Source organism: Culex quinquefasciatus, chromosome 1 (genome assembly GCF_015732765.1).
Source record: "Culex quinquefasciatus strain JHB chromosome 1, VPISU_Cqui_1.0_pri_paternal, whole genome shotgun sequence".
NCBI lineage: Eukaryota > Metazoa > Arthropoda > Insecta > Diptera > Culicidae > Culex > Culex quinquefasciatus.
The window spans coordinates 102,766,078-102,792,433 of record NC_051861.1 but is presented as its reverse complement, the minus strand read 5'-3'; the positions used below and the strand labels follow the sequence as shown (position 1 = coordinate 102,792,433).

The 26,356-nt window shown below is 34.3% G+C and overlaps 1 protein-coding gene across 1 annotated transcript in view; it reads right to left on the bottom strand.

Annotated features, from left to right (window-relative positions):
* LOC6040736 (putative mediator of RNA polymerase II transcription subunit 12) overlaps window positions 1-23,636 on the bottom strand; it is a 72,107-nt gene extending 48,471 nt beyond the window's left edge. Inside the window, exons 1-2 of the mRNA XM_038248292.1 lie at window positions 23,548-23,636; window positions 22,740-22,852 (exon numbers count right to left, since the gene is read on the bottom strand). Of these exons, the coding sequence (XP_038104220.1) occupies window positions 22,740-22,757 (18 nt within the window). The 5' untranslated portion in view covers window positions 22,758-22,852; window positions 23,548-23,636. The remainder of the gene's footprint in view (window positions 1-22,739; window positions 22,853-23,547) is intronic.
* Window positions 23,637-26,356: the final 2,720 nt, after the last annotated feature.

The following is a 26,356-nucleotide window of genomic DNA, read 5'->3' as shown; positions in this document are numbered from 1 at the left end:
GCATTGATCGCAGGGTACATAAAATCAATATCTTTTTTCAAAAATGTTTTATATAATTATTTTTTAAATCAAATTTACCACTCCAATACTTCTAACTTACGTTGTAAAATGTTTGTGTTAGAAAAATCGAAAAACTATGAGAAAAACTGCGATTGGCCAAAAAGTTAACACCGTAGGCTTATAGTCCATGTAATTACCTATCTTTTGACCTATGGGAGTACGGGTTTTGGAGGCTGTTGGAAAAAGATATTAAGGTTTTAAAAAAATCCATTTTTGACAGTAATTTGCAAAAGCTATGAGAAAAAGTCAAACCAATCCTGGATGTCTAAAGCACATTTTGAAGTGCTTCAAAAAACCTTTCGAATGCATCTAAGAGAGTTGGAATTGATAAAGTTTTACGGAAATGCGAGCAATTTTAAGATTTTTTTGGTTTTTTGGACCTCAAACTTCAAAGCCCGTTTTACCCCACTTCCCTTTGTCGTAGAGGGCTCATATTTGGCATGAGTTCATCTCATGTATAGACAAACAAACGCTGAAAGTTTCATTCAAATTGGAGCACCTCGATACGACCTGTTACACATTGGTGAAAAACTCGCTCTTAATAGAAAGTTTTTAAAAGTTGGAATAAAATCAAATTTGAAAAATTTGTGATTGCTTCTTTGTTCAAGATTTTTTTTTCAAATGGGTAATTCTCCGCCAACTCACACAGCAGTTGCCCCGACCCCTCTTCGATTTGCGTGAAACTTTGTCCTAAGGGGTAACTTTTGTCCCTGATCACGAATCCGAGGTCCGTTTTTTTATATCTCGTAACGGAGGGGCGATACGACCCCTTCCATTTTTGAACATGCGAAAAAAGAGGTGTTTTCAATGTTTTTCAGCTTGAAACAGTGATGAGATAGAAATTTGGTGTCAAACGGACTTTTATGTCAAATTAGACGCCCGATTTGATGGCGTACTCAGAATTCCGAAAAAACATATTTTTCATAAAAAAAAGAAAATAACAGTTTTAAAAATTCTCCCATTTTCCGTTACCTGACTGTAAAATTTTTTGGAACATGTCAATTGATGAGAAATTTAATGTTCTTTTCGAATGGGTAAACCAATGACACAAATGACACAAGCTTCTTTGGTCATAGGGAAGGCCCCCACAAAGTTTGAGCCAAATAAAAAAATACAAAAAAAATGGTCAAAATCGGCCGATTTCGTAGAGAGTTGCTCATGAGCAGTTCTCTAGGATTTCGGTCATTCGATTTTTTTTGTATTTTTTAATCCGACTGAAACTTTTTTGGTGCCTTCGGTATGCCCAAAGAAGCCATTTTGCATCATTAGTTTGTCCATATAATTTTCCATACAAATTTGGCAGCTGTCCATACAAAAATGATGTATGAAAATTCAAAATCTGTATCTTTTGAAGGAATTTTTGATCGATTTGGTGTCTTCGGCAAAGTTGTAGGTATGGATACGGACTACACTAGAAAAAATAATACACGGTAAAAATTTGGTGATTTTTTATTTAACTTTGTCACTAAAACTTGATTTACAAAAAACACTATTTTTATTTTTTTATTTGATATGTTTTAGAGGACATAAAATGCCAACTTTTCAGAAATTTCAGGTTGTGCAAAAATCATTGACCGAGTTATGAATTTTTATCAATACTGATTTTTCAAAAATCGAAATTTTGGTCGTAAAATTTTTAACTTCATTTTCGATGTAAAATTAAATTTGCAATCAAAAGTACTTTAGTGAAATTTTGATAAAGTGCACCGTTTTCAAGTTATAGCCATATTTAAGTGACTTTTTGAAAATAGTCGCAGTTTTCATTTTAAAATTAGTGCACATGTTTGCCCAGTTTTGAAAAAATATTTTGAAAAGCTGAGAAAATTCTCTATATTTTGCTTATTCGGACTTTGTTGATACGACCTTTAGTTGCTGAGATATTGCAATGCAAAGGTTTAAAAACAGGAAAATTGATGATTTCTAAGTCTCACCCAAACAACCCACCATTTTCTATCGTCAATATCTTAGCAACTAATGGTCCGATTTTCAATGTTAATATATGAAACATTTGTGAAATTTTCCGATCTTTTCGAAAAATATTTTCAAAATTTTCAAATCAAGACTAACATTTCAAAAGGCCAAAATTCAATATTACGCCCTTTTAAAATGTTAGTCTTGATTTGAAAATTTTGAAAATATTTTTTCGAAAAGATCGGAAAATTTCACAATTGTTTCATATATTAACATTGAAAATCGGACCATTAGTTGCTGAGATATTGACGATAGAAAATGGTGGGTTGTTTGGGTGAAACTTAGAAAACATCAATTTTCCTGTTTTTAAACCTTTGCATTGCAATATCTCAGCAACTAAAGGTCGTATCAACAAAGTCCGAATAAGCAAAATATAGAGAATTTTCTCAGCTTTTCAAAAATATTTTTTTCAAAACTGGGCAAACATGTGCACTAATTTAAAAAAATAAAAAACTGCGACTATTTTCAAAAAAGTCACTTAAATATAGCTATAACTTGAAAACGGTGCACTTTATCAAAATTTCACTAAAGTACTTTTGATTGCAAATTTGATTTTACATCGAAAATGAAGTTGAAAATTTTACGACCAAAATTTCGATTTTTGAAAAATCAGTATTGATTAAAAATTCATAACTCGGTCAATGATTTTTGCACAACCTGGAAATTTCTGAAAAGTTGGCATTTTATGTCCTCTAAAACATATCAAAAAATAAAAAAAAATAAAAATAGTGTTTTTTTGTAAATCAAGTTTTAGTGATAAAAAGTTAAATAAAAAATCACCAATTTTTTTTACCGTGTATTATTTTTTCCCAGTGTAATCCGTATCCATACCTACAACTTTGCCGAAGACACCAAATCGATCAAAAAATTCCTTCAAAAGATACAGATTTTTGAATTTTCATACATCATTTTTGTATGGACAGCTGCCAAATTTGTATGGAAAATTATATGGACAAACTAATGATGCAAAATGGCTTCTTTGGGCATACCGAAGGCACCAAAAAAGTTTCAGTCGGATTAAAAAATACAAAAATTAAAATTGAAGAAAAAAGACCGATTTCGTAGAGAATTGCTCTCATGTGTAAAAAATTCTGTTTTTGGTTTTGTAATCACGAAATGTAATCAATAGGGCCATTTTGAAATGTAAGTTGTGATTTTGAGTAAATTATTTTTAGAGTGTAACTATTTTTTCGGAGAACAGATTTTCAAATGTTTTCATAGCACTTTTCTATGGACGACCTCCAAATTTATATGAAGACTTGTATGAAGAAACTAATGATGCAAAATGGCTGATTTGTATATTTATGGATCTTATAAGGAATCGAAGGACAAAGTTTCATACAAATCATTCTTGTTAATTTCTAGAGATTTGCTAACCTGCAAGCGCAAAAATTACTCGATATTTCCTGGCTCAAATTTTTAGATATACTTTACTCTTAATCCAAAATCTTTACTAAAACTTGAAGTCTCCAAATCTTTGCAACTATTTGAAAGAGTCTACCACTCTTCTAAGACAATATCGAACGCTCAACCACGCTGATCTTCGACAGTAGGTGTCACGCTGAGACCTTATACCAGTGAACTCAACGCCCACCACACCACCACCGACTCTTTCGAATCTCTGGACAGCTCGTCCAGACAAAGAAAACCCAATTTCAGCGCGCTTCTGACCTAGAAGAACCGCTAACTGGTGAGGATCGAGCGCTTAGGTCAGTCGTATTGGCCGCGAGATCCAAGAAGATCACAGCGCTCCGGTAACCAACCACGATGAAAACGAAAGTGTCTACAGAGCCGTGTTGCATGTACGTGTGTGTGTGTGTGCCGGGTAAGTGTGCAATTTTATAATCGACCACAAACGAGCCTGAACGCGCCAGGTCTGTGTAGAGATTTTGCGCCGGGGGTAATAATAATGGGATGCAGAGAGAGAGAGAGGGAAAAATGTATCTTTAATGGTTATAGCGTACACGACCTACAGAAGGTTGGTCGGCCCCCGGGGTCTCAACGGCAAGGGGCGGATTAAGGGAGGGGGGGGGGGGGCTACAAGTCCAGATCATGACGTGTACTCTCGAACGTTGTGCATAGGAGGAAGAAATATTTGCAGAGGTAAACCAGTCGTCTCGGAACGATCGCTGTATGTGTGCACTGGCAGGTGCTGTATGTGTGTGCAGTGTGACGACGGGAAAACTGGCTTGGTTATGTCAGTCCCCCAATGAAAGAGGGGGTGGGAAGGTACACAGTGCATATTCATCATAAGAAGTGGAGAATTTTGCGTTGGCTTTGTGCCAAAGTGGTGGCCGGATCAATGAATGGCAATCTTTCTCACAACTTTGCACACACACACACACACACACACACACGTGTCTGTACGTGTGTCCAGGTTGGTTTTTCCCAGCGTTCAGAAGGCGGACAAGAGGAGGTGGTGGTGGTTTTTCACAAAACAGCGACACCAGAAGTATGTTTATTGTTTTTGAAACCTGCCAAATGAGCCAAAAGGAGGAAATTTATGCTCTCGGAGGGCCATTTTGCTGCCTTACTTGCTGTCTTTTTCAGTATGTGTGTGAGTGTGTTTGTGTATGAATTACGGGCAGCCGTGATGTAATATGAAGGAATTTTTTGATTATCCAACTATTGAGAGCAAAATTGCACGTGGAACAGAGCGGAGCCTTTTGTTGTTTGGTCGCGAGAAGAAAGGGGCTTGCTTTGTGGAAATGACTCATTTGGTACATCGAATGACTTGCAATTGTGCTTCCTACTCGTCAGAAACTTTAAAATTTAGACTTGAAATCAAAAAAGACTTGGGGACTTTCAAGGTTTAGAGAATTTAATGATTTGGAGACATTAGAGATTTGGAAACTCTTTAATTAAGAACTCTTAAAATTTGCGGACCCTTATTTTTTTAGTTATGCAATTTTAAAACTCTTTAGGTTTGGAGACTTTTAAGATTGTAAGACTTTTAAGATTTAAACCCTCACCCTATAAAGATTCCTATTTTTTTATTTGGAGAGTTTATAGATCTAAAAATCACGTTAAAGAATTGGAGACTTGGAAGTCTCGTAAGATTTAAGGTGCTTGAAATTTTGAGACTTTTGAAAATTTGTTGACTTTTGCGATTTCGAGACTCTTAGAATTAGGATCATTTTAAATTAACAAGCCACTTAATATTTCTACATCCATAACAAAGCCTCCTTGAATCTATTTTTGTTTTTTTTTTGAGACTTTGATGATTTGGAGACTTTTAAGATTAAACACAAGACTAGTCAAACTTAATGACTGTTTATGATTAAAGTTATTAAGATTTGGAGACATTACAAATTTGGGACTTTAAAGATTTGGAGACCTTTAGGGTTTGAAAGCTCTTATGATTTGGAGACTTTTCAGATTGGAATCTTGAGACTCGTAAGACTTTTAAGGCTTAAGAACATGAAAATTTTATTCGAATCGAAGTAGCCATGTGCGAGTTCGGACGTGAAATTCGTTCGGTGCCAAAAATTTGACGTTTTTCTTCGGCTTAGAGTTAATTTTGGAAAATTCCAAGAAATTTTTTGATGAGTTTTTCGGATTTGTTTGTGCTGTAATCTACATGCTGAAGACAAAAGTGAAGCTCTGCGTGATTTTTTTCGTGTGGCGTAACGGAAAGGATTTCCGTTTGGTTCCAGCCGTTCCGACAAGGCCAGAAGCTGTTCGCAACCTGCGTATTCCTGGACTCGATGATGTTCTAGTGAAGCAACAGCATCGTATTCGATGTATATTCGGTTTGTCGAATGCTTTGAAGAACCTTGGTGAGATCTTTCCATACTTTTTTTTTGGTAGACAATTTATATTGTATTCAATTAATCAAATGAAATATCCTTCCTACCCCACCCCATCTTCCATGTCCTTAAACCAAATCCCACCCCCTCCCTCATTACCCTCATAAAAAAAACAATTAATTGCCAAATTAACACTTACACACCCAAGCACAACTCATTCGGAGCGTTTGGTACGGTATGTCCACGCATCCTTCCTCTCCTGTTGATTCTGTGAAATGTGATCCGTTCTCAGAATCTGTCTCTGCGGTTAATGCAACGCAGTAGGCCTGGCCGCTTTAATTTTTGCAATACATATTCGGGGTTACTCAGATGTAATGCAATCATTAATATTGACAAGAAAGGACGTGGGGCGTAATCTAACCACAAGTTCTTCCAGGATGCTTTCTTCGGACTGGCTGCGCTTGTGTTCGATTAGATTAGATTAGAACATGAAAATGTTATTCACTTTTAAAATTTAAAGAATTGAGATATTTGGAGACTTCACATACCTGTATGCTCTAAGCGATTAGGAACTCTTAGGGTTTAGGAACTCTTAAGATTTAAGAACTCTTCAATCTGGAAATTTGGAGACGCCTAGGATTCAGACACTCGTAAGATTTAAAGTCGTTTATAATTTAGAGACTCTAGAGGTCTGGAGATTTTTAAGATTATAAGACTCTCTTTTACCACTCCTAAATTTTTGATATTTTTGAAATTTGAAGAGTTTGAAGATTTCGAATCTTCGCTTAGTAAAGCTTATGTAAAGAATTCTAAGACTAATAACATGCGAAGAATATTTAGATTTGGAGAATTTTTGAGATTTGGAAACTCTTAAGATTACTAGATTTTTATACTTTAATCTTAAAGACTCGGAGTCTCTTAGGGTTTGTAACCTCTTAAGATTAACTTTTATAATTTGGAAACTCTGAACATTTGTAAAATCTTGAAATTTAAAAATTGTTACTGGTTGGAGAGTTCCATGATTTGGAGGGTAAAAACATGGAGCATAATAAGATAGGAACTGCTAAGGTTTGGAGACTCTTAACATTTATAGAATATCAAAAATTGAAAACTCTTTAGATTAGGAGTCTTTCATGAATTGGAGGCTTTAAAGATTTTAAATCTCTTAGAATTTTTGAAATTCTTATGTTTTGGAGACTTAGCAAATTTGAGACTGTTAAGGTTTAAAGTTGCTTAGGATTTTGATATTTTGGATTTGATGGCTCTTGAGATTGAGTGACTCTTAAGATTTAGATACTCTTACAACTTGGAGACATGTAAAGACCACTAAGGTGAAAAAATGCTAATGAAATCAAAAGTCAGATTTCAGATACTCTTAATTCAGACTCAGAGATTTAAGAAAGTTTGGAGAAGAGTGTCAAGAATTTAGTGACTATTACGTTTTCTAGACTCTTGATATGTAGAGATTCTTATGATTTGGAGATTTATAAGATTATGGGACTTATAAGATTTGGAGACTTATCAGATTTGGAGTAGAGCTGGGACTTCGGATATCCGGATAATTTGCAGCATTAATAATTCTATTAGAAAATGAACTAACTTAAACAAGCCAGCTTTGCCTCACGACTGTGTGGTGACATAAAGATGAAACAAAATAATTTTACAGGTTTTCAAAAGAAATTAAATTTTGAATCACATGATTTATGGCCGAATACTATTATCCGAAAAACTACCCGATCCGTTACATTTTGCCTTCCTCACTGAGGTAAGGCAATAATCCTGCTCTAAAAATGAACTTCGTATAAAAACGTCGTAGACCCACCTTCATGTATACATATCGACTCAGAATCGAAAACTGAACAAATGTCTGTGTGTATGTGTGTGTGTATGTGTGTGTGTATGTGTGTGTGTATGTATGTATGTGACCAACAAACTAGCTCATGTTTCTCGGCACTGGCTGAACCGATTTGACCCGAACTTGTTGCATTCGACTTGGCTTAGGGTCCCATAGATCGAGTTTTATACAGATTGAAGTTTCGATAAGTAGTTCAAAAGTTATGTATAAAAATGTGTTTTCACATATATTTGGATCTCACTTAACTGTATGTAAACTATGTCCGGGTCCATCATCCGACCCATCGTTGGTTATGTTATCAAAAGAACTTTCTAACGAGTCCAAAACATTGAAGATCTGGCAACCCTGTCTCGAGATATGGCCACTTAAGTGATATTGATGTACTTTTTTGAAGCCGGATCTCACTTAAATGTATGTAAACTATGTCCGGGTCCATCATCCGACCCATCGTTGATTAGATTATCAAAAGACCTTTCCAACGAGTCCAAAACATTGAAGATCTGGCAGCCCTGTCTCGAGATATGGCCACTTAAGTGATATTGATGTACTTTTTTGAAGCCGGATCTCACTTAAATGTATGTAAACTATTTCCGGATCCACCATCCAACCCAACGTTGGTTAGGTTATCAAAAGACCTTTCCACAAGTCTAAAACATTGAAGATCTGGCAACCCTGTCTCGAGATATGGCCTCTTAAGTGATATTGATGTACTTTTTTAAAGCCGGATCTCACTTCAATGTATGTAAACTATGTCCGGATCCACTATCCGACCCATTGTTGGTTAGATTATCAAAAGACCTTTCCAACGAGTCCAAAACATTGAAGATCTGGCAACCCTGTCTCGAGATATGGCCCCTTAAGTGATATTGATGTACTTTTTTGAAGCCGGATCTCACTTAAATGTATGTAAACTATGTACGAATCCACTATCTGACCCATTGTTGGTTAGGTTATCAAAAGACCATTCCAACGAATGCAAAACATTGAAGATCTGGCAACCCTGTCTCGAGATATGGCCCCTTAAGTGATATTGATGTACTTTTTTGAAGCCGGATCTCACTTAAATGTATGTAAACTATGTCCGGATCCACCATCCAACCCAACGTTGGTTAGGTTATCAAAAGACCTTTCCAACGAGTCTAAAACATTGAAGATCTGGCAACCCTGTCTCGAGATATGGCCTCTTAAGTGATATTGATGTACTTTTTTAAAGCCGGATCTCACTTCAATGTATGTAAACTATGTCCGGATCCACTATCCGACCCATTGTTGGTTAGATTATCAAAAGACCTTTCCAACGAGTCCAAAACATTGAAGATCCGGCAACCCTGTCTCGAGATATGGCCCCTTAAGTGATATTGATGTACTTTTTTGAAGCCGGATCTCACTTAAATGTATGTAAACTATGTACGAATCCATTATCTGACCCATCGTTGGTTATGTTATCAAAAGACCTTTCTAACGAGTCCAAAACATTGAAGATCTGGCAACCCTGTCTCGAGATATGGCCACTTAAGTGATATTGATGTACTTTTTTGAAGCCGGATCTCACTTAAATGTATGTAAACTATGTCCGGATCCACCATCCAACCCAACGTTGGTTAGGTTATCAAAATACCTTTCCAACGAGTCTAAAACATTGAAGATCTGGCAGCCCTGTCTCGAGATATGGCCACTTAAGTGATATTGATGTACTTTTTTGAAGCCGGATCTCACTTAAATGTATGTTAACTATGTCCAGATCCACCATCCAACCCAACGTTGGTTAGGTTATCAAAAGACCTTTCCAACGAGTCTAAAACATTGAAGATCTGGCAACCCTGTCTCGAGATATGGCCCCTTAAGTGATATTGATGTACTTTTTTGAAGCCGGATGTCACTTAAATGTATGTAAACTATGTCCGGGTCCATCATCCGACCCATCGTTGGTTATGTTATCAAAAGACCTTTCTAACGAGTCCAAAACATTGAAGATCTGGCAACCCTGTCTCGAGATATGGCCCCTTAAGTGATATTGATGTACTTTTTTGAAGCCGGATCTCACTTAAATGTATGTAAACTATGTACGAATCCACTATCTGACCCATTGTTGGTTAGGTTATCAAAAGACCTTTCCAACTAATGCAAAACATTGAAGATCTGGCAACCCTGTCTCGAGATATGGCCACTTAAGTGATATTGATGTACTTTTTTGAAGCCGGATCTCACTTAAATGTATGTAAACTATGTCCGGATCCACCATCCAACCCAACGTTGGTTAGGTTATCAAAAGACCTTTCCAACGAATGCAAAACATTGAAGATCTGGCAACCCTGTCTCGAGATATGGCTCCTTATGTGATATTGATGTACTTTTTTTAAGCCGGATCTCACTTCAATGTATGTAAACTATGTACGGATCCACTATCCGACCCATTGTTGGTTAGGTTATCAAAAGACCTTTCCAACGAGTCCAAAACATTGAAGATCTGGCAACCCTGTCTCGAGACATGGCCACTTAAGTGATATCGATGTACTTTTTGGAAGCCGGATATAAAAAATAGATGAAACTTGTGTACAGCCATTGTTGTGAGGAAGGCTCCAACCACATAGGTGAATTAAGTTAGTTTTTATTCTTAAATCTATTTTGGGTTCTTCACATAATTTTATCCAAATAATTTTCAGTTCTGATACGATTTTCGTATATCTCTTTTGATTTGGTTTGAATAAAAAGATGTAATTTGATTTTATATAGAAAAAAATGTAAATTATCCGGATATCCGAAGTCCCAGCTCTAATTTGGAGACTTATCAAATTTGGAGATCTATCAGATTTGGAGAGTTGCCTTCACGGAGATTAGGAGAATTATACAATTTGAAGACTTATATGATTTTGAGACTTATAAGATTTAGAGACTTTCATGATTTGGAGACTTTGAGGATTTACAGTCTCTTTGGGCATGAGAATTTTCAAATTGAAGACTCTCACGGTTTAGAGATGACTAGGATCTGGATGCTTTTAAAACTTAGTTATCATTGGCATTATCAAAATTAAGAGGCTCTTAAATTTGGAGACTCTTGGCATAGGAAAACCCCTAAGATGAGAAGATTGTAAGCTTCAGAAGCTCGGAGACTTAAGATAATTCAGAAACGCTTGAGATTTGGAGACTTTTCAAATGTTAGACTCATCAATAAAATAATAAAATATTAAGAATTTAGAATCTAAGAGCTGAATGATTTGATGACTTTTAATATTAGTAGAATCATAATATTTGGAGACCCATATGATTTGGAGACTTTTATTAATTGGAGACTTTCAAAATTTGGAAACTTACATCGTAGAGACTTGGAGACTCTTGGGGTTGGAAACTGTGTAGAGTAAGTTACTCTGCAATTCAAAGACTTTTAAGGTTTGGAGTTGCCTTCACGGAGTGACTGTTAAGGGTGCACAACAGCGAAGGAAGTTGTTGTCTTCTTATTCCAAAATTGTCAAACTTACGGACCCAATCCTGCAACAACCGTATTGTAAAATTAGTCAAACTTTGTTGTAAATTGCTTTGTGGACAGTACTTTAGAGGATGAATAAAAAAATATGTCGATAGTACCCGTAGTTTTGAAGATTCTAAAATGTCTGTAACAAAAATCTGGGTGCAAAAGCTCTGGTTGATGTGCACCGTTAAGGTGAAGCCGTTGATCATTTTCGAGGAAAATTGATCATCACAATAAAATATTCTGTATTAAATTCAATTTAACGAAATTCAGCACCAAAAGGAATCAGCATGTGCCGGTTGTTGCCTTCTTGAAGCCACTGAAAGAATTTTTGATCTAAATCAATTGTGCTTCAAAATTTATATAATTTTGTGGCGTAGTCATTGACGTCCTAGTTGGCAATAATTGATTAATGACGATTTCCATAACTTTACAAGGAATGGGATAATCGTTACCAAAAGGAATCAGCATGTGTAGGGAACTATTCTAAACAACTTGAATTTTGTCAAAATATTGAAAGCGACGCAAAATTTATATCTTTGAACGAAAAATCATGACAATGATGGAAGTCTTCACGTTAAAAGCAAATTTAATTACCGATGTATTTATTTTTGTCCTAAATCTTAGTCCCTTGAAATTTGGTGCCTTCAGAGAATTTAGTGACACTTAAAATTTGGAGACATTCGAAAATTTGGAATCCTTCAGGTTTGATAAAAGATTTGGTGGCTCTTAAAGATTGAGAGACTCTTCAGTTTAGAATCTCTTGAGACTTGAAAGATTAAGTTACTGTTAAGACTCTAAAAGTCTTGAACTTTATGATTTGGAGACTTTTAAAATATGTACTTTGCGATTTCGGAGATCCTAAAATCTTCTGGTAAACTCTTTAGACCCTAAACAATTCTTCTAAGATTTGGAATTTAGAACGCCTGAAATTTTGAGAATCTTAAGAAATTACGGAATTTTAAGCTCTCAACATCTGGAAACTCTCTGGTCAGATTTGAAGACTATCAAGAATTTAAAAACTATTAAGGTTTGGACTCTCTTTAGACTTTGAAAATTTTAATATTTGGAAACTTTTCAGATTTGAAGACTTTTAAAATATGGAGACTTTATGATTGTGTTGCTTTTTAATTTTGGAGACTTCTTAAATTGGTTGGACATTACTACCTAAAAAAAATGATTTAGAGAATCTTTAATCTCGGAGACTTTTAAGATTGTAGACTCTTTAGCCACTAAACAGGTAATGACTCCTAAGATTTGAAGATTTTCAAGATTTTGAGAATGATGATTGAGAGTAACTTAAGATAAGCTTAAGCTTGGATAAGCTTAGGATTTGTAGACTTTTGAGATTTGTAGTCTCTTATGGTAGGACACCTTCAAAGATTTGGAAGATTGCAATTAAATTTGTTTACTATGAATTCGAAAATCTGACACTGAGCTCAAGATTTGTAGACTCTTGAAATTTGGAGGCTCTAATAATAAGGAAAAAATTGTGACTCCTAAAATTTAGAGACTAATGACATTTCAACATTTATTCATAAAATAAGTAGAAGTCTTCATAGTGTTTCGATTTCCAGCAATAAAGGTCTCCTCACCAAAGGTCTGCACAAGTATCGCAATCTTCAAAGCCTCCGTATCATAACAAATCGCTCCCCGGTGCGCTCCGGTTATGATGAATCAATTTCATAATCTATTTTCAATTCAACTCAAGCCGCGCACAGGTTCAAGTGTCATTACGCCGTTTAAGGCAACCTGTAGCTCTTGTTGAAAAGTATGGAAGAAAAAAATCGGTTAGATACCACTTCAGCAGACAATCGTGACGGATGATTGATACCCCCTCCGCCCCCACCCTGAACTCTCCCCAACTCTCCACAAGCCGCTACCAAATGATTTGTTATGGTTTCGCCACCAACCTCGAAAATTTCGTAACACAATTTGTTAGACTTCACTTGTGTTCCACATCGCATGCCTGAACAGCCCCAGATTAAATTTCCAGTTATGGGACGATAATGTTTTGCGGCCCAGTGTCAACTGTTGCCGCCGGCAACAGTTCCTGTGACCCCGGTCGGTCTCAAATTAGTCGGTCAAGTTCACGCGCCACCTGGCTGGGAACCGGTAATTGGTGAGCCCCGCAGGGGGAAGTAGCCGCGGCCCCAATTTGGGGCTCGTCAAAGATTGATAAATGGACTGGTTCTCCGGAGATCGGTGGCGCGTCTGGGAATACCGTTTAGATGAGGCGATTTTTTGGCTCTGATGTCTCATAAAATAGGCGATTTTTAAAGGTTGGACCTTTCGCTTTTTTTTCAATTTGAATGCTAATGATGTGAAAACAACTTGAAACCGAGCAAAAACAAAAGGCTTTTTGATTTTGGGAACATAAATCTTATTTATGAATATTGGACATTTAAGTTTGGAAAACTCTTAAAGTTTCAATACCTTGAATCTTCATAGAACTCTTACGACTCGAAGACTCTTCCCGGGCAGACGGTAATAACAAAACTCATGCCATTTCAATACCAAATACAGTTAAAATAACAGAAAGTGTTATGGAATCTTCTTAAAAAATCCATTTTTGCATAAGAGTTGGATAACAGTTTATGTTATCATAACACAATTTGTTATTGGTCTGATATTGATTGAATGCCAAAACAACTTTGGAGTAACATTTTTTGTTATGGAAGAATACCGCCAACTGTTATTAGGATGATCGGATTAGTTGTTAAAATAACAAAAAATAATAACAAAAATTTGTTCGAAGAATAACGCAAAATGTTATTAGTCTGTTATTACAATAACAATCCAATAACAAAAAAATCTTAACGACAAATAACAAATCTTGTTATAAATAACATACAATGTTATTTTCCTAGTATTTTTAAATATCAAATATTGTTATTGCCAAGTTATTTCGTCTGCTTGGGTTAAAATTTAGAGACTTTTGAGATTAGTAGTCACATGTGATTTTAATGCTCTTTAGACTCGGTGATTTGGATACTTGTAACCAGGGATGGCATAATCGCGAAAAAATCAATTTCGCTAGCGAGCTTTCTCCACCCGCGAAAGAGAGAGGAGGCAAATCACGCAGGAGAAAATCGCTCCCGAAATTTTCCAAGAAAATCAATCTACTGATGATTTTTTGTGAATTTCCTGATTTTTTTTACCGATCTTTCGTGCACGATGAACGTTCAATGATTTTCTTTCGATGATGATTATTCCATCGCTGCTTGTAACAAACTCGTTAGAAGTATCAAAATTTTGGGACTCTAAAAGTTTTAAGAATCCTAATATTTCATTCTCAAAAGTAATTCAGAATTAGATACTCTCAAAAATTGGATACTCTCAAATGTTTTGATGCTCTTATGATTTGGAGATTATAGGTTTGGAGACTTTTCAGTTAAAAGATTGTGAAGATATTGGGGTTTTATGGTTTGAGCTGAGAATAGGCTTTTAATAATTGGAGAATTTTAAGTTTTGGAGACTTGTGAGATTTGGAGACTTTTAAGATGTGGAGACTCTAAGAAAGACCTGAATAGTCTACAAATTAACAAACAAAAATAACATATTTTTCCCAGTTTGGAGACTTTTTAGAAATATTTGGAGACTACTGAGATTTGGAGATTTGTTAAGCTTGGAGACTTTGAAAAATATAAGACTTTGGCTTGAGACGATTCAGAAACAACTTATTGAAAAACTTGAAAACTTTGGAGACTTGTAGACTTTCATAACAAATTTTATGTGAACAAGGTTGGAAATAAAACTTTTTTTTTTACATTTTGAATTTGTTTCCATAAGTTCAAGTGTCCCAATTCACAACTGTCACAACGTTTTGCACCAACAACAACAACTCTCAAACCCCCTCCCGCATCAATCTGTCAATTACGGTGTCACAGCGTGCAATTTATCACCTGCTTATCTACGGAAAATTACACGCCTCTCTCCACTTGCCATCGTCAATTTCCAACGGTCTGTCGCCTCCCCTCTCAGGTGGAGTAAATTACATGTGTCCAGGCCAGTCGCAGTCGCAGTGGTGTGAAGTCGATGCCATTTTGCACTGCCGGACAAATCAAAAACTTCAACGACCCGTGCTTACTTCTTGCCCTCCCTTTGAAAAGGTGTTTTTTTTTTGCTGCCCAGCACCTGACCGAAAAGTGATTGATTTGATTTTGATTTGATAACCCCGTGAGCTGTGTTCAAAGGCGGCAAACGGAGTCTAGGGTTAGATGTTCCGCACCTCGCAGGTTTTTGTATGGTTTGAGGTACGTTGGGGTACGTCGAGAGATCGTCGATTGTGTAATGGCTTGACCGCAGCAGGTCGTAACTTAACCCTTGAGTGGTCAATTCGGGAAAGGCTATTGCCTTCAGCACAGACAAGGGATATTTCATCATTTGTTCAATAGATTAACTAGAGCAACTTTTGTTCATTGAAGTAATTTACAACTGAGTGATTTCCTCTGTAATATTTATTTTTGTTTTGATCAAACTATTATCATGCAATTTCTAAAAAATGTATTCTTTTAACTTCACAATATGCGTTTATATGTATTAAAGGACTAAAAAGGGCATCTTTTACGCTCGAGTAAGGGATAGGGCAAAATCTGATACAAGAGCATTTTTTTTAAATTATGACACTATTTGAGAAATATTAAATAAACTGCTTACAATTACAATATTTTTGTATATTTTCATTTACTTTTTAACGGTGTGCACCATTTTCAAGTCAAAGGTTTTTGAAGGTTATAAATTTAGAAGTGCAATAAATGTATTACTTTTCTTGTTCATAAAGGAATAGCACCCCTGCAAAACAAATTCGGAAAGTTGAAAAGTATTTCCTTTTATTTTCGAATGTAGTCTATGTTGATCGAACTGCTAGTTGCTAAAAATTGTGAAGAATTCGTTTTTTAATGCACCTAATTTCAACTGACAGTATCTTAAATGACTTTTAAGAATTATTGCCATCTGGTTAACTAATAAACTTTACAGTTGCAACTAAATACATTAAAATGTTGTCTAGGAAAAAACACAAAATATTGCTACACAGCAAAAAATCCGATGGTAAAATCGCATGCAAAAGCATGCACATCACCTTCGTCAAAATAAACACTTAATATTACACACTGCATGTACAATTTTTGCAAACACAAAAAAACGTTGCAACCGACGGGATTCAAATCCAGCACCAACAGTAAGGACTGGCGCCTTAGCCCACTCAGCCATCAGACCGATGAAAAGCCGGAAGGATAAACGCATATATGAGCTTCACATTTCGGTCAAGTAGGTTTCCCATACTGATGGGCCTTTTACACGCAGCTGAATTACTACTTTTTTAGCTGTGTATATGAATCAATGCATTATTTTCCTTATAGAAAGTCATTTGCTTAATTTTGTCAATAGCATAACTGTTACAATACATGAATGTACTCGAATGCAATAGAGGTTATAGTATTTCTGAAAACAGATATCATCAAATATATGATTATTATCTATACAAAAAAGCAAAATTTTAATCTCATTACTTAAATAAATCCAAATTCCATTTCAAAAGTAAAATGAATAGACGATTCATTCATTCATTCACATGATATAAGTTTTTTGAAAATATTTTTTTAAGATTGCAGATTAATCATTAAGCTGGTTGATTTTTGTTAGCTAAAAATTAAAGGCAAGAAATCATTGAACTAAAATTTTTAAAATACCAAAATGGATACCAACACAGCTAAAAAAGTAGTAATTCAGCTGCGTGTAAAAGGCCTGGGTGTAAAATAAATATTGCATTATTTTATGAAATTTTATGTGATTTTACACTCTGAAATATGTAGCCCATCAGTATGGGAAACCTACTTGACCGAAATGTGAAGCTCATATATGCGTTTATCCTTCCGGCTTTTCATCGGTCTGATGGCTGAGTGGGCTAAGGCGCCAGTCCTTACTGTTGGTGCTGGATTTGAATCCCGTCGGTTGCAACGTTTTTTACCATCGGATTTTTTGCTGTGAAGCTTGATAAATAAAACAAATTAGATATAATTAACATTTGCAACAAATCTTATATGCATTCTTTTTATAATTATTGTGCATCATCCAAATCATACTTCTGAGATTTTTTTTTAGAAGTTAGGCCCTTCGTTGTTTTTATTATTTGACTGATATTTTATTTCGGTTTTCCCTTTGACAAAGAAACCATTTGGGATCATTACTTTGTCCATACAATTTAGGCAGCTGACCATATAAAACGGTTTCGAAATATTCTAAAATCATTATCCTGAGTTAACAACTTCTGATCGAATTGGTGTCTTCAGCAAATTTGTTTTTAACTACATAAAACCTCTATCAAATGTTAGTCAACTTTTCATAGCATATTTTAAAGAAAGATCGAAAAATTTCACCCATTTAGCCTTAAACAAAACAAATGTTTCTGAAATGGACAACCTGGGCATCAGTTAAAAAAAATCAAGAAATTGCTTTTTTCACAAAATTTTACTTGGGTGGATTTATTTTGAAAATTTCTGTGCAAACTATTCGATTTTAAATAAAATGTTACGATCAATACGATTTTTTTCATCCTTGGTTTTAAATTATCCCTAAATCAATATTTAAAAAATGGCAACACTGCCAAAGAATTGTGCCTTTATTGTAATATTTCCTTTTTTCAACTAAAAATTGACAGCAAACGAAAACTTTGGTTAATCGTGTTTTGCTTTACGTCGATCAGAAATTTGAATGGAAATTTTATGGACAAACCGATGAGGCAAAACAATCTTTGGTCACGGCGCCATTAAAAAGTTTTGAGTCAAATCAATTACTCCAAAGAACAGAATTTCGAAAAGAGTGATTTGAGGGTTAATTGTCTTTCTAATTTCGTGGATCAAAGTAATCGATCTATTGTGAGTTTATTTTTTCTCAAACAAATTTAAATTTGTATGAAAATCATTTTTTAATTAAAACAGAAAATTACCAGAAGCTTAATTTATTGAGGATCAGGAACAAAAAGAAAAACTAAATTTTAAGGCAGTGAAAAGTTGACGAGTGTGGTAGGAAAATGAAACAGGGATTTGAAAAACATAAAAAAATAGAAGTATTAATTTAAAAGTGAAAGAAGTGAACTGAAGAAAACAAAACATAAAATGCTAAAAGAAAATAACTCAAAAGATATTATTCTTTTTTTTTAATTAAATAGAATTTGCCAAAACATATAGGTTACTGTTTTTAAAATAGATATTTAATTTAAAATAAATAAGAATGAATCAATCAATTCAATAATTAGTCACCTTAACGTTGAAATCCTTCACAATCAGCTGCCACCAGTTAGTAGAACCCCTCACAGCTTCACATTTCCAATTACTAGACCAATCAATCCCCAGCATCCACCCGTACAATCTCGTGCTGTGCCTTCCAAGTAAAAGTTCACGCCACGAAGTGGTCCAAGTTTCCCTTTCACTTAACTGGGTAGAGTTAAATGATACCGCGCCCGTTCACCCCCTGCCCCGAGCCACCGTCAACCAAAGATTAAGGTCAAGTTCAATCGTTTTTCCCTTCCTTTCCGGACGCCGGTAGGAAAATTTAAGTGCCATTTTTTCCCTCCATTTAATCCGCTCGCTCATTTGCATTTTTATTTCGGTTTCGAATCCAAAATTGAACGCGAATGATTGGGTTTTGGGAAGGGCACTGTTGAAAAACAAAGTTGAGCGACAGTTTTAACAAAACATTAAGAAATGGCAAATCTAATTTTTGGTTAGTTTACTGCAGAGTTGGACTAACTCTATCTTGATAAAGAAAAATTTTGGATCTGAACTATTTTCCAGAAATTCGGAAAATTTTAAAAAGTCACACATTTTAGTATGAGTAAAAAAATACAAGGCAAATCATGTCAGTGGTTAGTTAACTGCAAATAAAGACTAACTTAATTTAGTCGATTTATTGGTAATAACTATCGAAATAACTTAAATCTGTAATATAATAAACATAGCTTTTTTATTATTTTGAAAAATAAATCTACTCAAATAAAAAACAATTTTTCACCGTGCAAATCACGTGGGAATCTCTCGCTCGCGGGACGCGAGAAGAGAGAGGAAAATTGAGTCATTTTTTATCGTTAAATGGCTTATCCCTTCCTCCCCCCTGCCCTAGCTTTAGGCCTCAGCCTAAAGGCAGATAAATCGCCCAGTAATCGTCATGTCTTTTTTATGGGACAGATTTTTTTTGCGCTCTCCTTGTGACGAACTCATCTTCGCAAGGCGGGGGGTGTGTGGGATGTTTTCACACCACAGCTCCGGTGCTGGAAAGGCTGAAAGTATGAATAATGATGATGCCACACACCACCACCCGGCAGTAAATCAATTTTGACGCCACTCAATCAGCCAATAACATGTGTGTGTGTCTTTGTGGGTGAGGGTGGGGAAAGCAGGATGATCAGGAAGGGTGCGAAAATTATGGTAAATCGAGTCTATTTATGCTAATGGAGATGCGTGGGTGGCCAATGAGGTTTTGCATAATGATGTGGTGATTTATGGGCGGGAAAATTTTGGGATTTTTTGGGGATTTTCTTGTTAAAGGTACATGGCTAAAACTTATATTATGTTTTGTTGTAATGGTAAAGTATCGTCGTTTAAGCTCTCTAAAAAAATGGTGGGCTAAGTATATTTCTTGATTTTTTCCACAAAATCTTAAAACTCTCTTAATTTAATCTGAAATCATGCTATTTTTCAATCCTAATCTTCTTTTATTGTAAAAAAAAATCACCAGTTCTTCAAAAGTACACATATCATAACAAATTTTTGACTTATTTTAAGTCTTCAAAAAAAACATAGAAAAAAATTCCTGTTATTATTATAAAAAAAATCTTGAATTTGATGATTTTCCTTCTTTTTTATGTGTCTTTGGCTATAGTTTAAAAAAATGTTTTTGTGGTCAACTTGGACATATCATAAAATTTTGAATAGTTTTAAAAGATAACTAACTATAGAATCAAGAAAATGTTGATGAAAAACATTATTTAAATCTTCTCAAAGTGTCATGAATTTTGCAACTAACATGATTTTGAATCGGAAAATGGAATGCATTTTCGGATTCTTGGACAATTTTCTACTAGGAGAAGGTAAAATAAATTTGTAAATAATAAATATTAAGTTTTTTTTGGAAACATAATTTAAACAAAAATGTCTCATTTACAGGCATTTTTCAATGAACAAATTTCATATAAAATGTGAAATGTTTTTACTCAAGCTTCAAATTCAGTTGAAGATAGATGCAATATTAATCGATTATTTTATAAACAAAATAAGAATTTCATGCAAAACTCTGACTTTTCAAAAATTTTACCTTTGTTAAAAAATACTTATTACATTGATTTTTTCCTTGAAAACTATATTAGATACCATAATGGTGGTACATTCGACGTAAACAAAAAAAATTAACACCTTAAATCTGATTTTAACAATAAAAAATAAAAAAAAATAACTTTTTTCAAAAATTGTGCATGGACCTTATGTGGACTACCCTTATACATGTTTTAAAAATAAAAATCTTGAGAAAAACCAGCTGAAAAATATTCAAAAAAAAATTAAATCCTTTCAAGGTCACCCCGGTTTACAATAAGTAATATTGTTTTTGTTTTTGGGCACTTTGTTGCGATTTGAAAGTAAATGGTTAAAGCATATTTCAAAAAAACCCCAAGTTTCGATCTCACTAGTTTTTTTTTTTTTGCCAAATTTTCCCTAGTTTTTGTTTAATTGCATTTGAAGTTACTTCTGTTACCAAGCGGTTAATGAACAGGAAATAGTTGCAAGGAACACCAAATCTCTATGAAACAGTCATTCACACAAGTTGTAAAATTGTTGTTTTGGTAAATAAAAAGAATCGAAATGAAAATTTAGAAAGTAAAAGCACTTCAAAAGTTAAAAAATGGATAAATCAAGGAACAAAATCAAACTAAAATCATGAAAATATTCAAAATAAACAGGAAAACAACTTAAAACGAGAAAAGCAAAGTTTTTTGAAAAACAAAAGTTGCTACTGAATAAAGTGTGTTTTTTACAAATAAATGACGGCAGTAGAGGGTTCAAATGAATAACCTTATACCCAAAACATTGCAAAAAAATGACTTTAGATATTCCGAACAGACGAAAATAACTTGGGAATAACATTTTTTTTGATATTTGAAAATACTAGGCTAATAACATTTTATGTTATTTATAACAATATTTGTTATTAGTCGTAATGAATTTTTTGTTATTGGATTGTTATTGTAATACAGACTTATAACATTTTCAGCTATTCTTCGAACAAATCTTAGTTATTATTTTTTGTTATTTCAACAACTAATCCGATTATCCCAGTAACAGTTGGAGGTAATCTTCCATAGCATAAAATGTTATTTCAAAGTTGTTTTGGCATTCAACCAGTATCAGATAAATAATAAATTTTGTTATGATAACATAAACTGTTAACAGACACTTATGCCAAAATGGATTCTTCTAGAAGATTTTATAACATTTTCTATTATTTTAACAGTATTTGTTATTGAAATGACATAAATTTTGGTATTGCCGTCTGCCCGGGTATTTAGTTACTCTTAATCGAAAAATGTGAATTTATGAAAAAAGACAACTTTTCAGAAATACTTAAACAAAGTTATGACTATAAAATAAAACATTAAAAATACTTTGCAGTAAGTTTTCGATATGCTATTTCAATTATTCAATGCAATAATCATTTCTGTAAGAAAATAAATTTTAAAAATCACAAAAACGAATTCTTTTTTGAAAAACAGTATTGAAAAATCGTAAATATCAAAAAACGTAAAAATATTAAAAGCTTATTTGAGAAAAAAGCTTAAAACAGTTAAAACTTTTCGATGAAATTTAGATTTTGTTGAGTTATCGAGTTACTGATCCAAAGTCAAGGGAAGCAATGAATTTAAAGAAATATTAGCCATGGTTTAAAAACTTCACTTTAAAAAAAAATATTATTAGTAAAAAAAAAACTGTTAGCTGGACTATCATATTTTTGCTGGAAATTGATTTTGAAAATTTTGAAGCTGTTTAAAAATAAAATGCTTCTGATTTTGGTTTCAATATTGAGGGCGAACGTGGAAAATAATTGCAATGGCCTTATAAGACAAATAAATATAAAAATAATCCTTCTTGCTTGAAGATAACACTTCAATGAGAAGTTTTTTTTTTATAAATTTTGAAAATTAATCTATAGTTGAAAAACAGTTGCAAAATGGATCCAATTCTCCTAAAGTGTCATTTTTAATGAAAACGAGACAAATTCGAAATATAGATTTCATTTCCGGATCCTTTGGACAATTTACACATAAATCAGGGTATTTTTTTGCATCATAAGCTTAAAGCGACGTTGAAACAAAATTCTTATATATCTTCAAATATTAAAGCATTTTAGTAAATCAAATAAAAAAAATGAATAAAAATGAAAAAGCATTTTGTAAAATTAAAAAAAAAAAGAGATTTGATCCGCTTCAAAAAATTAAGCAATGTAATCCCTGAAAAGTACTCTAGGATTTTAATTTAAATTAAAAATAAAACATCTGGCAGAAAAAAATATTTCACTTAATGTGAAACATAATTTTTCAGCGAACAAAATAACAATTTCACACAGTCACAATCTATATAATTGAACTTACCGTTTCTTGGAGACGCATCTCTTAATCCTTCAAAGGGCTCCTTTTGCTGGAATCCGCTGCTCACGAAATGATCCTTTTCCTCAACAGCAAATAATCACTCACTAAAAACTTTCCTAAACAAATTTAATCGTAAACAAAAGAAAAAAATTAGCTCAATTCCAACACGTATATCAAAAGTAAAAAAGAAACAACCACTAAAACGTTTAAATATGCCACTGTAATCGTTCAAAGTTTCACTTTCGATCGAAATGAAAAGGATACAATAACAACAGAAAAAAATCAAAACCCAATAACTAATAACTTCGATGACGGATGTGATTAACATTCGGTGCACACAGGAAACAAGCGAAAAAAAACGCTGAATAAAATATCGCCCTTAATATCGTTAGTTGATCATGCTAAACGTGTCCCAAGCTGGGTTGGCTGGCAGATCACTTTTGCTTTCGAACTACTGTGCACACACTGACTGGCTGTGCCAGCCGAAAACCGATCGTTTTCCTTATTCCAATCCCGTTTTGTGTTGTGCTCGACTAGAGACACGAGCATTCAATTTCTCAACACACTAGTTGCAGGTTTTTTCCTTCTTTTGGTTTATGCACGTATTTGTTTGTTATTTCTTCACACTCTTTTCTGCAGTTTTTGGCTTTCATCAGTCACTTTAATCCAACTTTTCATCGTTTTCATCGATCCAGTTTCGCTTAAGGTCACATTAATCCTTGCACAATCCAGCTGGTTCTCCGAGTGGTCCTCCTCCAAAAAAGAAGCTATCCCTCCAAACTGCACTAATCCACCCCCCAAAAATACTAACTGAAACAAAACCCGCACTGCGACCGACTTCGACTACTCCGGGGACGTTCTTTGCGCAAAATGACTCCGGTGACCTATCCCGCGCACTGTTTTATAACCTCCACTTCTTTTTTTCCACCTTGCTGCCCAGCTCAATCACGAGAGACTCGCGAGCGAAAATCGTTGCTGAGACCCCTTGCGCGCAACAACGAGCGCGAGGTTCGTCGCTGGGGTGACGAAGCGTTGCAGTCTCCCGTCTGAAAACGCGCCAACTTTGGGGTCCGAGAGAGCGTGCGCTCCCGAACCGTGGAAATCGAGAGTGAGAGTGGATTAGTGTACTTAGTGGGTGGCTTACCGGGAGATTGGGAGAATGTTTGCTGTTGTAAGAGGTGGAGCGGAGAGAATGCGGAGCTTAAGCTGGGTTACACCGGGGCGTTTGGTTGGGAAACGGTGTAATCTAGGAAAACTACGAGAGTGAAGTTTACAAATAGTAGTGAAAAGTTTATTTGATAAAAAGTACTCAATAACTTGAAAATTGAAGTAATTTTGTGTGGTTACTGCTGCCTTCATACCAAATTCAAGAACATTTCAAATTGGTTGAGTTTTTGTTGAAATGATTTGTTTGTACCCATTATTTGATGATAATGGAAATTATATCTGTCATCAATGTTAACCTTCTATAACCCAACCCCGCCTCTAGACGAGCTTCGATCTAAAAAATCGCCAAAAATCCATTTTTCAACCAATTTTTTTAACTTTAAAATGCATTCGAAAGAAAACTCCTCAAATTTTAGGGTTGAAAGTTTGACTTGTTTAATGTTACTTTGTCAATGTTAATTTAATTAGTATTTTTTAAGGGCCAACTTTAACTGTGTTTTGATCTGTTTTTTTTTCCTAAAATTTCCTTTATTTTAAGTAAAAAGAAGTATGCAGTAATTTTTGTAGTGTCCCAGACCATGCCTCTACGCATTTTTTTTTTACAATGAAAATGATAACGTTGCCATTCTAGAGCAGAAAATGTGAAACTCAAGTAAAAAATGGAAAAATGACTGTAAAAACATGAAAAAAAAAACAAAAATTTAAAATTAAATTACTACCAACTTTTTTCAAAACATTTTTGAGTTCTGGGTTGACCCTTTAGGAAAAAATGGTTTTTGCTAAGATACTCAAATAAAAACAATTTTGAAACTAATTTCACCCATAAACCTAGAAATTCTAATGTACCTATGCAAATTAGAGTTTTGCACAGAGCCTTTGGGATTTTGGCTATATAGGAGAGATTGGCTTTAATCGAATGAAAAATCATGCAAACATCAAAAAAATTTTGTCTTTTGGATTCGGGATGATGCCAGATATCCATTGTAATTTTAGTTACATGAAAATTTCCACAAAAAAAGTAATTTCCCTCCCCTTTTTAATGCAATTTTTCACTCTAAAAAAACTCCAAATATTTGTCATTGCAATCAGGGCTGCGGAGTCGGGACATATTTCAAGCGACTCTGACTCCGACTCCGACTCCGACTCCGGCTTTCTGAGTTAAGCCGACTCCGACTCCGACTCCGGCTCCGGCTTTCCACAAATTGTTGACTCCGGCTCCGACTCCGACTCCGGTCTACCAACTCTACCCGACTCCGACTCCGACTCCAGCTTTCCAAAATTTGTTGACTCCGGCTCCGACTCCGACTCCGACACCTAATCTGTATTTGAAATATTAAAAAAAATGCATTTTCAACACAACAATTTTCTGAGTAAATTTGAATTTTGTTGTTTGAAAAATTGGAACATTTTATTTAACTACTTTAAATTAAAATTATTCTTTTAAGTAAATAAGCTAGCTACACTTATTTTCAATTGTATTTATTCAGCAAGTTTTCATTTACTGAAAATTTCAGTAGTGCAGATTTCAGTAAATTTAGCTGAATTCAGTAATGAGAAATCGGTGTGCAGTAACTATCAAAGATACCCTGGTTTTGAAAGAAAACAATTTCCAAAGTTACTTTTTTTTAAAGCTTTTTTGAATTTATTTAAGAAGTCGTACATGGACATTGTGTGATCCAGCCCAGTACTCACTTTAAACATACAAATCATGAGAAAATTCTAATGTTTGAAAAATAAATTAAATTATTTCAATTATATCACCCCGATTTAAGGCATTAAAAAAATAAACTTGTTCAATGATATTTAAGGATCAACAATTTAAGAGTTTTGTCGAGAAATTGTAAACATTGGGGTAATCGATATATCTAATAAATTTAATGACTCGTATATGCAAAGTTGCATATGCGAGGCATAAGAGCGCCGGTTTAACTGTATTTCAAAATTAGTTGCAACTTATTTTCGATATTTTTTGTCAGCTTGAAATGTTATCAGCACGACACTTTGATTTGTTTTTATTTACATACAGAATGAGCATGTTGCGTTCCAAGTAGAAGATTGATATAATAGTTGATAATGTTTTAAAAACATAATTATTTTTGTTAAATACTGATAGTGAGCTTTCCCATCACAATAAAAATGCTTCGAAAACATCATGGTATCTGATAAATATCTTAAACCAAAAAATAAATTAAACAAAAAAATTTCAACGCAGTGCACGCAATTTAATAAATAAATTTAAAATATAAAATAAATAGAAATTAACCTAAATTATAACAAATATAGAACAATAACTAAGTTCGTAAATTATAATAAACTTTTTGACAACTCCTACTCCAGCTCCGAATCCGGGTCTTTCAGAAATTTACGACTCCGGCTCCAACTCCGACTCCAGCTATTAGAGTTTTGAGGACTCCGACTCCGACTCCGACTCCAGGTCCCTAAAAAGACCCGAC